Source organism: Streptopelia decaocto, assembly GCF_964273445.1.
Source record: "Streptopelia decaocto genome assembly, chromosome: 3".
Taxonomy (NCBI): domain Eukaryota; kingdom Metazoa; phylum Chordata; class Aves; order Columbiformes; family Columbidae; genus Streptopelia; species Streptopelia decaocto.
Window position 1 is genome coordinate 36,096,378 of NC_138656.1, and position 12,759 is coordinate 36,109,136.

At 35.5% G+C, this 12,759-nt stretch overlaps 1 protein-coding gene across 2 annotated transcripts in view; it reads right to left on the bottom strand.

Moving 5' to 3' along the window:
* CRIM1 (cysteine rich transmembrane BMP regulator 1) overlaps window positions 1-12,759 on the bottom strand; it is a 191,824-nt gene that overhangs the window by 33,391 nt on the left and 145,674 nt on the right. For both annotated transcript variants that reach the window (XM_082049838.1, XM_082049839.1), the window contains exon 8: window positions 10,772-10,900. In XM_082049838.1, the coding sequence (XP_081905964.1) occupies window positions 10,772-10,900 (129 nt within the window). The remainder of the gene's footprint in view (window positions 1-10,771; window positions 10,901-12,759) is intronic.

Below are 12,759 nucleotides of genomic sequence, written 5' to 3' on the forward strand. Positions count from 1 at the left end.
TCTCCAGTGCACATATCCACACCACTACAAAGTGCTTGTCACATGGAGATCAGCACATTCACTTATTCTGTTCTTTACACTACTTTTGTGGGTCTGAAATGTGAAGAAAATCTTCATGTCTCTAACATGGTAATACACAGTAAACAGGAGTCTCTGCTTTATTTAAATGTTTTCTTGTCTGTTTTTGTAATGTTGCATTTAAGACTGCAAAATAGAACAGAATCTACTTACAAAGGGTAGACTTAACTAGATGTGGTTAAGCTAAGTGTTTCCTTATCTATTCTACCAGGTTAACGCTCATGTTTCTTAGTGCCCCAGAGTGAGACTGAAGCCTCGCGGACAACTGATTCACAGCCTAACTCTGCAGTGGAATTCAGGCATACAAGTGCCACACAACACAGGAGCCTTATAATCCTAAACAACAGCTTTCAGTTTAACTAAGATGAAGATCATCATCAGGTTCATGGCTCCTACCCCTCTAATTTTATGGGAATTTGTTGTCTGAAGTGAAAAGGTTGCAAGTTCATTTGTCATTCAGAAAACAGAAGAAGAAATGCCAGAACCTTTCACATCTGGTTCTAGAGGTTGTCTTTGTCAGCAGAGAACCAATGCCAAAATACTTAAGCATTTTCCTCTGTCAAATCTAACCTTTGAGAGCAATGGTAACCCTTATCTTAGGTTCTTGCTTTACTCATGCACACATATACAAAGATTTTCTTGAAGTCTTACAAGATTTTGAAGGATAGAGTTCAGTCTGACCTATGAAAATACCAGATATTTCAAACATGTAGCCGCTAAGGCTGATTTAAAAACATTATAATGGAGAAGAAATGTAGATACTCTTGTCTAGTAAAGGGTGATATACATCTAATGCAAAGAGAAAGACATTCATTGAAGGAAGTTAAAATAATTAAAAATGTTCTTTTTTAAAGGATCTTTTACAGTAGGATGTTTGTACAAAGTTATTCCCTGACAGCATATAGTGATAATAAAACTAACTATGCTTTTCATTATGCATGATTTCATAAGGTAGTCGTAATTTTTAAAGCCAGACTTGAAGTTAATAAAAAATGTATGGAAAAGTACACCTACACTGGAATATCTCCAAAAAAGAATTAAGCTCATTTATGACCTTTGATATGGTGAAAGTCATGATATCTCCTGCTAATGCTCAAGACTGAGCAGTGAATAATCCTGTAATCGCACAGGCTGGATTGATCAGAACCATTCATTTCCTGAAGAGTACTTTGTCATGGAGATGAAGCATTTAAGTGGCTGTCCATAAACGTCAGACTCATGGAAGACAGGTCAAGGAACAAGAAGGTACAAATACAATGGGATGCCAGAAATTAATAGGCATCTTAAAGTGAAAAGTTGGAAAAAAAAAATTAAAATATGAAAAAACAGAAATAACAAAACCATTTTTGAGTTGGGATATTTCTTATTTCTTTCCAGATTTGTGTTAAAGAGGGCTATCAAAGTCCAACACCTAGGTTTGAGTATGTAATGACTCCACATTAACCCAGAGCCAAATATGTTTTCAATCTTCTATTTTGATTACTTTGATCTGCTTAGCGCAACTGCTTTTCAAAGAAGCAAACCAAGTTTTTTATGTGTAAAGTGAACATACTTTATTAAAAGGGCCAAGGTGTCTAGGAGAGTGCTATATGAGGAGAAAGACAGTGTCTCATCCCAAGTAGCTTATGATGTTAAATATACTTAAAACTCAGACTGCTGACATACTAACCAGAAGATCCAGTTTCAAGGCAACATCTTCCATGCTTAATCCTACACATAGTGAGTTACAAAGTGAAAATTCTTTTGAGGATAAACAGCCAAGAAAGGAAAGCTCTTCAGAACCGCGGGATGGGTGACTGACTAACCATCACTGCTGCTCAGGAACAGACACGGAAGAGGATACAAAATAACATTAAAATTCTGGCTGTGTCAAAGGCACAGGGAAAGTTTGCTGAGGTCAATACAGACCACTGTTCACACCTGAACTCTGCGATGTTATATCAATCCTATATGGGGGCATCAGAACAATCTAGATAAACCTCTCCTGACAGAGTCCTTCTAATAAGATGCTAAAAATGATGCCTTCTGAGAAGTTATTATTAAAATTAACATGCTTTCATACTTAAATTTCTGATGGTATGATGCTACAAGCAGTGGAAAGAGCTTTAAAATAGTTTTTGAAAAACATTCTCTATGAAGAAATTTAATGTCATGAAAATCAGAAAGTGAATTCTGATTTTCTGACTTCACATGTAACCACCTAAATTTCTCCTACTAAAACATTATTAAAAACATGACAATTACAGGCTCAAACTGAAGTATCATCTTGTACACATACAAAGTTTATGTCTGCTGCACAGGCCTGTTGAAAAGTGTAGTCCATTCTTTTGAACTGGGTATTTTTTTCAGAAAACAAAGTAAATAATCAATTTTACAGAGTAGAGTGTAGCTCTCAGAGAAAGAAAAAAAAAGAGAGAAGATTGCAAGCCTAAAGATTCAAATGTGAATCAAATTCAGTGTATGCAATTATCATCTCAACAATATCTCTATAGCCTTTGCTATAGCTTTAAATTAATCATTAATAGAATAATGAAGTTCATTATGAAAGGATAAGTAAAACCAGATTTTCTGCTAAGATTTTGCATTTCAAGTGACAAATGTTAAAGAGAAGTGGTTCATGAAAGCCAATTCCAATGAACAGAGGAAATTTATTATAGCAAAATGTTCGTAGGTTACTTTTTGGGGGGCTTTTTCCACTTCTTCTTAGATAAATTTCATCAGGAACCTGAATCCCAAATAATGGAATGCATTTGCAGAGAAGAGATTCAGCCCTACCTGGGCTACTAACTGCTTCAAAAGTGTATCAGGGTAACCGGTATGAAAGGAGAAGACAGGAAATGTTTTAAAAACTAATGCAGGTTGAAGACTACCTTTCAGAGTCCAAGAGAACTGCATTACACACCTGCACATCACTGCAACTCTTAAAAGAAGAGCTTTTGTTCACATAGTACAAGCCATCTTTATTTCTCTGACTGCTAAGTTATAATGACATCACCTAGGGAACTAAACTAATGGCTAGATAGGAGGTAGAAGACTAAAACAGAAACAAAAGGATGAATATGAAACACATTAAAAGGAAAATCACTCTCATCGTGCTGCTTAGGGAAATATCTGGCTGGATAGTTGAGTTCTTCTGAGTAGCAGAAATATGCTCACCAACTTTTCTTATGAAATATGAAATGCCAATGAGGTAATGTCAATAGAGTAAACAATCCTTCTATGCAAGGCAATAGGAGGGCTTAGGGGGATGAAATAGTAATAGTGGGGTGAAATGTAATACTGAAAATGTATAAAGGCATGCTGCCCACAGGGAATAAACAAGAATTTGTGCTACAACCTGAGAATTCAGGCACAGGATATTGCTTGAACTCAGAATGATAGTGATGTGTTCTGACTTCGGAAAAAGGTAAATATGTTCCTGAGTGTCTCAGGCTAACATAACTGTATTTTTACCACAAATACTTAGCTTTTTAATGTTAGGATAGGCAGCTGAAATACCACTTAAAATTTGTGAAGAATGTCAACTGAAGTATGGCAGAAGGCTAGGACAGTGACCACAGAAAGGCTGTTTGTCCTCAAACAAATATTATTGGAATTGCCTCCTGCTAGGAACCAATACTCTGAGGACAAACATACATCGAATACTTACAGCAGTGAATTCAGCCCACACAAGATGACCATACTGTTTTCTTTTCCATATGCAACCACGACTGCAAAAGTAGCAGCACATTCAGTTGCCCACAGGTTGATGTTCTGAGTCACAGTCTTTGCTAGACTTCACTATCCTAGTAAAAGCTATTGCTTATTGACTTTGACCCCTCTAAACACTGTAGTGCTAACAAATAGTTTGCTCTGTACTTTGCAACAATTGAACACATTATATGGTGACCTGCATATGGGAATTTCAGCTTATTGGATTATTTTGGATGAATTTAATAAAATGCTGTTGGCAAAAAAAAAAAAAAAAAAAAAAAAAAGTAGAAAGGGTAAGAACATTTGAAGATGTACTGGTCTTCCAAAAAACATTTGTGAATTATTAATGAACAAACAAATATTAGAACCAAGGTTTTTAAGCCTGGTCACCATTGCCCACAAACTCCTTTTAAATATAGTGGTTTCTTTTTCCCCCTTCACCCACTCAAACTGTTTCATACACACAGACTATAATAAAACCAATATTAGAGTTTCATAAAAACATGATGCTGTTTAAGAGGAATCTGCTTGGGATATGGGAGATGGGACAAGACTCTCCAAAGAAGAGTCTTGTCTTAAAGACAGATGATTACCAAGATATGGTGAAGCTCTACACAGCACACTGCACACAAACTACCTGGTGTCTTAAAACTCTTTTCCACTAAGTATCTTATTCTTAACACTAACATCAGCTGTTTTTAAAGGTTTTCAGATCACCGTAAGAATGAGTCACTGGCTGCTAAAGGAAAGAAAGATATGGTCAAAAATCAGCATGTAAGAGCATACTGACGTGACCCAGGATATGCAGTGTTAGCAAACTTTGCATTTGTGAGGATTCACTCAAGCAGTCAGATATTTCAGATACAATGCAATTTCTCCTTCTCAGGTATGGTATTTCAGAGGCAATGTATCTCAGAAGGATTCACAATTCTTTGGCCTAAATTCAAACCATCAGATTTATTCCTGATTTCAGAGTGCTCACATCCCTAGCTTGCATAAACATATGAATATTTGGAGTGTTATAAAATGTTGTTCAAAAATGAAACTGAAAAGTAAATGAAATTCAATTCCATGAATTCTATGTTTAGGTCTAAAAAAGGTCTTCTGTTTGAACCTCTAATAGTTCGATGGTAATTCCGGCTAACTCTTATTTAAAAAAAGACTTCTCAGTTTCCCTCTTCTAGCATATATATGGCATGTAAAAAAACTCCAAGCTCTTATGTGGGATATTTATTTTTTTCAATTTATTATATCACATATGGACACATTAATAATTGTACTGTAAAGACTGAAAGTCATTTTATTCTAAAAACTTTTGAAAATGCATTCTAGAGAAGCATAGCCTGTTGAAATACTTTTAGTTTTCAATCCTCCAATTCACAGATAAAAAAATGGCCAGAGAATATTACTAGATATTTGACAAGAATTATGTCCGTATTTCAACTTGGCTTAGTCTGGTGTCCATTTTTGGAAAATTTATAGCGTGGCTACACAAAGCTAGCTACATACCTTTACCATCATTATTTTCTTGACGCTGAGGCTAGATCATATAAGGAGAACTGTTTCACAGTACCTTTACAATTTAGCACTCCTCAGCCGTCCTCTCGGTGTGGATTGCTACTGCTGGGTAATCTTCGGGGGTGGGGATCTGGGGAGGCAAATTTATGAAGGAGAAAACTAGGTTACTTATCAGTAACTGGAATTCTCTGAATATATTGCCTCCACAGATCCACACTAACCCTCCCTCCTTTTGTTAGAATTAACTCATGATTCATCATAGCTGGATAAAAATGAAGGGACTGGGCACTGTGATGCTAGAAAACTGTTTAGAAAAATAATCTCATGAGTCCACTGAGGCAAATTACCCACTTGAATATCTGCTCTAAATAACCCTAGGATTCACATACAACACATGACTTCATGAAAATGGCTTTGTAGCAGTGATATCTCAAAGGTGGAATTACTGGAAAACTATCAAGCTTCTGTAAACCATCTAGCAGCACATTTTTTTTCTTCCACAAGTCAAGTGAGGTTCTTATCAGCTTCTATTGTGCTACGTATATCGTAAGCATTACTAAAACCAATATATCACTGTAATCTTCAGCGATCCCTGCCAAAGACTTTTATTCTAACTAGAAGATAATATTTATTCGGTATGAGTAGTTCATCATAATTCCATCCTCTTCATGGAGCACTTTCACTATCTTTCACGTGTAAGCCTCCATCCTCAATTCTCCACGGCTGTATTTCACTAACTGAGGTCTAATATATAATAGCTATTCCCTTTCAAATCACTACAGAAGGATAATAAAACATCCTTTTTCTGCCAGGTCTACAAAATTATTCAAAAATCCAAGATGCGCTCTCCTTGCAGTAAGGAAGAATACCTAGACTGTCTTTGCTTTTATATTTTTTCCCATGCAATTTGTTGCTAAATCAAGGTAAAAATATGAGATAATTGTTACTAAAGTAGAAAAGTGTTACCTAATTTATATTTTACTTCATTATTTCCAGGATTTTTGCGTTGTCTAAAGTGTACATTTTGTGTGATTAGTGCGTATGATTATTTGTGTACTGTGTATGATTATTCCCAGCTTAGTTTGATACCAGAATAAAGTGTTTATTTAAATGGATGAAGTTACCACTGAGGGAGTTACAGTGTTCAGAGTGCATCCCTGAGTATGGATTATTTACAGGAATAAACAAATTAAATATTCAAATTTTGGCTAGCAAGAGTGAAAAGCTAGGAAAAACCACCCCAAACTCTAATTACTGAATAACACACAGAAAAGAGGAGTCAAACATATTCTCCCATTGTAGTCTCTGCAGACTTTTTCTTAGGTTTTGTCCCATCATCATTCCATACACTTTTTCTGAGCCTTAACTGCTGCTACTAACAGACGGCCCACTGATGCACCTACCTAACTTTTCTCAAACCTTCCAACCCAGCCTTTCAATGTCTCACAACTAAAGCAAGTTCCACAATGCCAAACCCAAATTCCACATTGGAATTCCACTACATCAGCTATAAAGGGAGATGGCATGATTCACTATAATATTGAAGGCTATGCTGCAATGTCTGCTAGTACAGAGTGAACGACAGTATCTCCTTTTTTAACTCTATGGTGGAATACATTTTCTTCTCATTTAAGGAAAAGGTATCAACACTCTTTCAAAAACATTTCTGTATCTATATAGAATGTGTTTGGGGAAAAAGGTGGTTTTATGCCTAGAGAACTGTGAAAACACAGAGTATACCAAGATTTTTAATTTTTATATAGTGGTTTCAGGGTTGGCTTTGACAGACAAAAGAGACCACAACACAAAGTGGATGATGATGCAGTGTAATGTGCAGGCAAAATGACTTGCCTCAGCTTTCTACAATTACATCTCTCCATAAGAAGTCTGGAATTATTGAAATTGCATGACAATTGCATCTTGTAACTGCAAAGGTAAGCCTTCTAAATGAAGCAATCATTTTTAAAATGTAGAGCAATGCTCTAAATTTAATTTTACTAAGTTTTGAAAGTTCAAAAAATACTAAAGCTATACAAGCTTGCAGTTACACCCTGAACAGTACTTCGCATTCAATTCATTTGGGGTAAAACACTATAGTCTAAGTTGTAGGAGAGATTTAAACGGCTTTTTCTTCACTATGAATATAATACAGGGAATAGACAAGGCTGGATAAAATACTGGCCCTTGCTGCAGACTCTCACTGAAGAACGATTTAGTGTCCAGCAGCAACTATCAGATTGTAAATCCCATGTTACTGCAATCAGCAGGCATGATTCACTGTGTCTGTTACTCTCTGGGGCAACAGGAGTCCCACCTCACAAAGAGCCAACCACTGGTCTTGTTTCATCTCCCTAATGTTCTTCACCTCCTAAAGGCTTTAATCCACACCAGTTATCCCTGTGAAAGCAAAGGCCTAGACACTACAAATAAAATAGCAATTGCTACACCCTACTAGTACCAATTTTTTGCTTATCTACCTTTTTTTTGTATTTGCTTCTTGTTTTTGTATCATTTTACCTTTTTTTTTTTCTGCAATGCAATTCATATTTCCCCTGCTGTTTTAGTTTAACTCCTGCTATTTTGCAACAGTTCTTTCTATTTCCTGGATTATACTTTTCTCCTTTTATCCTTCCGTTGTGCTGCTTTGGCTTCTATACACTCCTTGTCATCATGGTCATTCCTTCTCTCTCATCATTTGTGGTTCTATCTCTTGCTTACTGGAACTTTCTACTCATATCTACCTGTGCTCACTCTTTGCTCAGTGGTAGTTTTTTCCCCTCCCTTCTCTTAAAACTGTGGTCTGCCTCTGCTTTTTATTTTATTTTATTTTATTTTATTTTTTTATTTTATTTTATTTTATTTTATTTTATTTTATTTTATTTTATTTTATTTTATTTTATTTTATTTTATTTTATTTTATTTTACTTTATTTTACTTTACAGCATGTATGTTTTCGGTGCATACTGTTATGGCATGTTTTAACATTCACTATCAAAACAGGAAAAACAGAGGATGAAGTAAACTACTCCTATTAAAATCATTGTATTCTAGAAATGTAAGGATTTGCTTCCTTCTTCCTTCTCTCATTCTGCAGTCAGCTTGATTCAAGCTGAATAAACTTGTATCTAAATTACAATAAAGTACCAAACATGTTCCATGATATCATACTTAGATAATTTTTTCAAATAAATTTGTACTGATTTCTGGCTACGGGAATGTAAATGAAGATCATAATGAGGAACAATTTACAGCTTTACTGTATGTTCTTCCACTTTGCCATTTTGCCTTTATACTGGCTGAAATAGATTGAAGTATAACAAATCTTTAGCAGAGGTATCTAAAAAGAAATGAGCAAAAAAGGAACCTTTATTGGAAAGAGGTTAGTGGAGTTAGGATATGATGACTTCAAATGGTAATGTGGGGCATGTGGGTCTCCTTTACGCGGGCACTTTAAATCTGACTCAGTCGAGGAGCTTAGACCAGCAAGAAAGAAGTGGGTGCCGTAGAAAGTCACTGAAGTTCCCAAAAGGCCACGAGTCTACGTGAGCTTAAGATAATATACGTTCTCATGTTCTTAGAGAGCAAAGACGCAGCTGAACTGGTTCCGACATGAAAGTACATAGGATCTCAATACGCAAAGAACTAGCACAGTACGTTTTCAGCATATTTGACCTAAACCTCCTTTCTTCTCAGTTCTCACACACTCATTTGTCCAGAGCCTTGCAAGCAAGAGACATTACTTGACAGAAAAATTCTATTCCTGTAATTTTGACTGATGACCAGCAAGTGATGAAGACTTCCAAGCTGTTATTTTTCTTCACCTCTTTAGAAAATAAAGGTTTCCCCTCTCTGAATGACTGAGGAGATTTTAAAGCAATCTGCAATTCAAGCTATTTAACTGAAAAAGAGATGACAGACAAATGATACTATTAAGTTTGCTCCAGACAGTTTGCTACTGCAAAATAAAAATAATTTCAAGCAAATCTGGCAAGACAAAAACTCCCTTGAATAGGTTCTTAAGCACTATTTAATTTGAAACACTCCAAGCAAGAAAAGAGACCTCCCAGGATGTGGTATGTGTATGTATGTAATCTGGTAATCTAGGACAAAAGAAACGATCCTTTGGAGCGATGGGTCTTCCATGCACCAAACGGGAGGAAAGGACTGCACGAACAGATGCTGAAATTTGCCAAGTATGTCCATCTTCTTGTTTGTGTTAAACTCCCCCATCAATTTAACAACAATAAAAAGAAGGAAAATCAAATTACAATGTTAAAAATCAGAATTTAACATTTCTAACTTTGTCCTTAGGAACAACTATGTATGTGATATCTTGGGTGCAATCTATGGAAAGTCACCCTTGTCAGGAATACAACTTGTAACCAAAGGTATTATTTCTGTATTACCATAATGACATTATTGCTTGCCATATATTTAAGATGTCCTGTCCTTTACCTTATGGAAAGAAAAATGCATATTTAACCAGAAGAGAAATGTAAAAAAAAAAAAAGCCAGGACAAACCCTTTTCTTGCTCCTCAAGCAAAACACCAATCTAATTCTAACACTCTTTAGTTTGTACCAATTGAGAGTTTTATTTGGACCATTTTTACTGGGCACCCCTAAAATAGTCATATTGGTTTAGAAAGTGGCTGAAAATGGGCAGACTGAAATAAAAATTAGAGGAATTGAGTAATACTTCAGTTGTGAAAGTCTCAGAGGCTACAAGGAAGCTGCAGAGCTATAATAAAATTACAAAGAGAGTTTAAGCCCACTCCTAGGTTGGGCTGGCAGCCAGAGTGATGGATCCTGCAGCTGAAACCAGTGCTCCAGGGGTGTCCTTTGCTGGGCAATTCCAACAACCAACCTGACCTTCCTTTATATTTCATCTGTAAACATCAAATTCTTAATAAAATACATAGAGAAAATACATTTTTGCTGCTTCACAGATGCACACAAAGTTCTCACAAGGCACAATGATTTTCCTTGAGGAAAAAAATAGATGTTAAACCCTGCACAAATCCAAAGTATTTTATATATACATATATAATATAAATATAACAAAATGTTATAGAAATAAAATTATACATGGATATGTTTGTATACATAGAAACATGCCCCCAGGCATGTAATTTTCAAATATTTATCCTCAAAAACCAAGCTTTGAGGGAAAAGAGCGAAGTTGAAAATAGGCTATTTAGCAACAGGATTTTGTGAAGTGCACAAACCTAGATACTCTTCTACCTAGCTGTTAATTTTTGCCTGAAGTGAGACATCTTATGTTTTCCTCCAAACACACTTTAAGCAAGGAAACAAGCAATGCCAGAAATCAGGAACCTAGTTTTTAAAAAATGAACAACTATAAAGCACACACATACTAACACAACATATAATCAATGTTATGAATGGGAAAACCAGCATACTAGCATTTTTACATACAGCTTGACATAAAAGGTAAAAGCCACTGTATTTTTGCATACTCACTAGTTTTGCATTGACAAATGCGGCAACCATTTTGGTCCAGTTTGAAACTATAGATACAGTCTTTTTCAGTCAAAGTGCAGTTCACCAAAATCTCACAGGTGGGTGGACCTATTGTGATGTATGTTGGTTCTGAAGGTAAGAAAAATAAAACAAATACATTTGAGATTGAGTATTTTAATTGTGTTTTTAATAGAACTCAAGCACTTAAGATCCAATGAATAGAATTCAAGAATTTAAGAACCAATGAATTTATAGTTATGGTCATTAACATATTAAGCATTCATGAAACACAAAATGCATAACTTTTAAAAAATAAGTGTCAGCTTTCATTTCACTGTTTCAATTGAGTTTATACCCTTCCTCCATCTCATGAAATGAAGACTTAAAGGAAATCACATTTAAAAAAAGATCACTACCTGAACTGATAAATTGTGAAAATATAGAGAAACTGTATACTAACCATCAGGGTGATAAACCATATTATGTTTTATATGGCACGCACATTTTCATGTACTGGAGGTGGCCACATCTTGCCATCTCTCATCGTCAAACCAGATATATTGAACGGCAGATTTTGCCATCTTTACTTAAAGGCAGCTAGTCTTTCCTTTCAGACTGCGGGTTAAATGCTACTCAGAATTCATTAAGCCGTTAGAAGCATACACTGTTAACCAAAATATAAATATCTCTGCCTATTGGCTCCATGTCCAGCAGGCAGCTTTTGCACCCATGCCTTCCAGTCAAGTGAAAATTATCCCATTACGAGAATGTGCTTTTCTGCATTCATTGTCCTTCACAATTTTCAGCTTTCATAGCTTCTCCCCAGCCCTACTCTTCCTCTTCACAACAATTTATACAGCAGATGAACATTTTTAATCCTTTTAAAATTAGGTCAGCTAAGTACACAGTTTGGAGGGAATCACTACATGAAAGACACTACAGTGAAGTTAGACGAGTTCAAACTTATCTCAGAGGTCACGGTTCAGATTCTTCACCTTGCTGAAAGTTTCAAAGTATAATAACATTCAAATTCTGTTGCTTGTGTAATTTCAGGAGAAAAAATAGCTATACACTTCATATGTATATAAAATACCACCAACAGCTTTGTTCAAATACAAGCTCAAAATTTGTATAATAGCATCCACGTCTCTGTAGATCCTGAAATCTCTTCTAATCTAAATAAAAAACACTTTTTTTTTTTTTTTTTTTTGTCCTAAGAGTTTAATATAGATTACTAGGATGGGGTTCAAAGGAGGGATTTTATAAATTTCTGTCAAGTCTTCATTTCATTTTACTGGTCTGAGTTTACACATGTAGTATAACCATAAAGAGCCATGTGGGTTAAAATCCATGGATTCCCAAACTAGATTTCTTTTAATCTTGGCAAACTCAGTAAACTATCTGACTAAATCATACTCATGTCTAATATTTAACATTTGCAACTTCAATAAAGCATTAGTTTAGGAATCAAGAACATATTGATTTATACCAATAATCTGGTATTTTCCAGAAACTCCATTAATTAACCCTGTTTATTTTAGAACACAGAGTATATATAGTCTTGCAAACAAACTGATTTTTAGCACTGGTGCCTCTTCTGAAAACCTCATTTTCTACCTCACTCCTTTTTCTAACCAAAATACCTTAACCATGCAAATGACCAAAATACAAGAATTACCCTGAACCTGCTCTGAGGTTACTGGCCAGTCAGCCCAAACCCTACACTTCAAATGAAAAAAAACCCACAGTAATGCTTATCCTCACTGGTAGTTAAAACCACTACAAATAATATGAATCATTAATGCTACTCAAAGCGAAGTTCACAGACATTAACACGAACTGGAGAACTGAAGCAGACTGATGTCTTACCACCTGGCTGCAGAACAGTTAGGTAAAAACATGTAGATAAAACCCCACAAAAACTCACTGAAAGCTGAGATGAAGGTTAGTATCCACTTGAGTGTAAACTAAACCTAGAGAGAAACAGG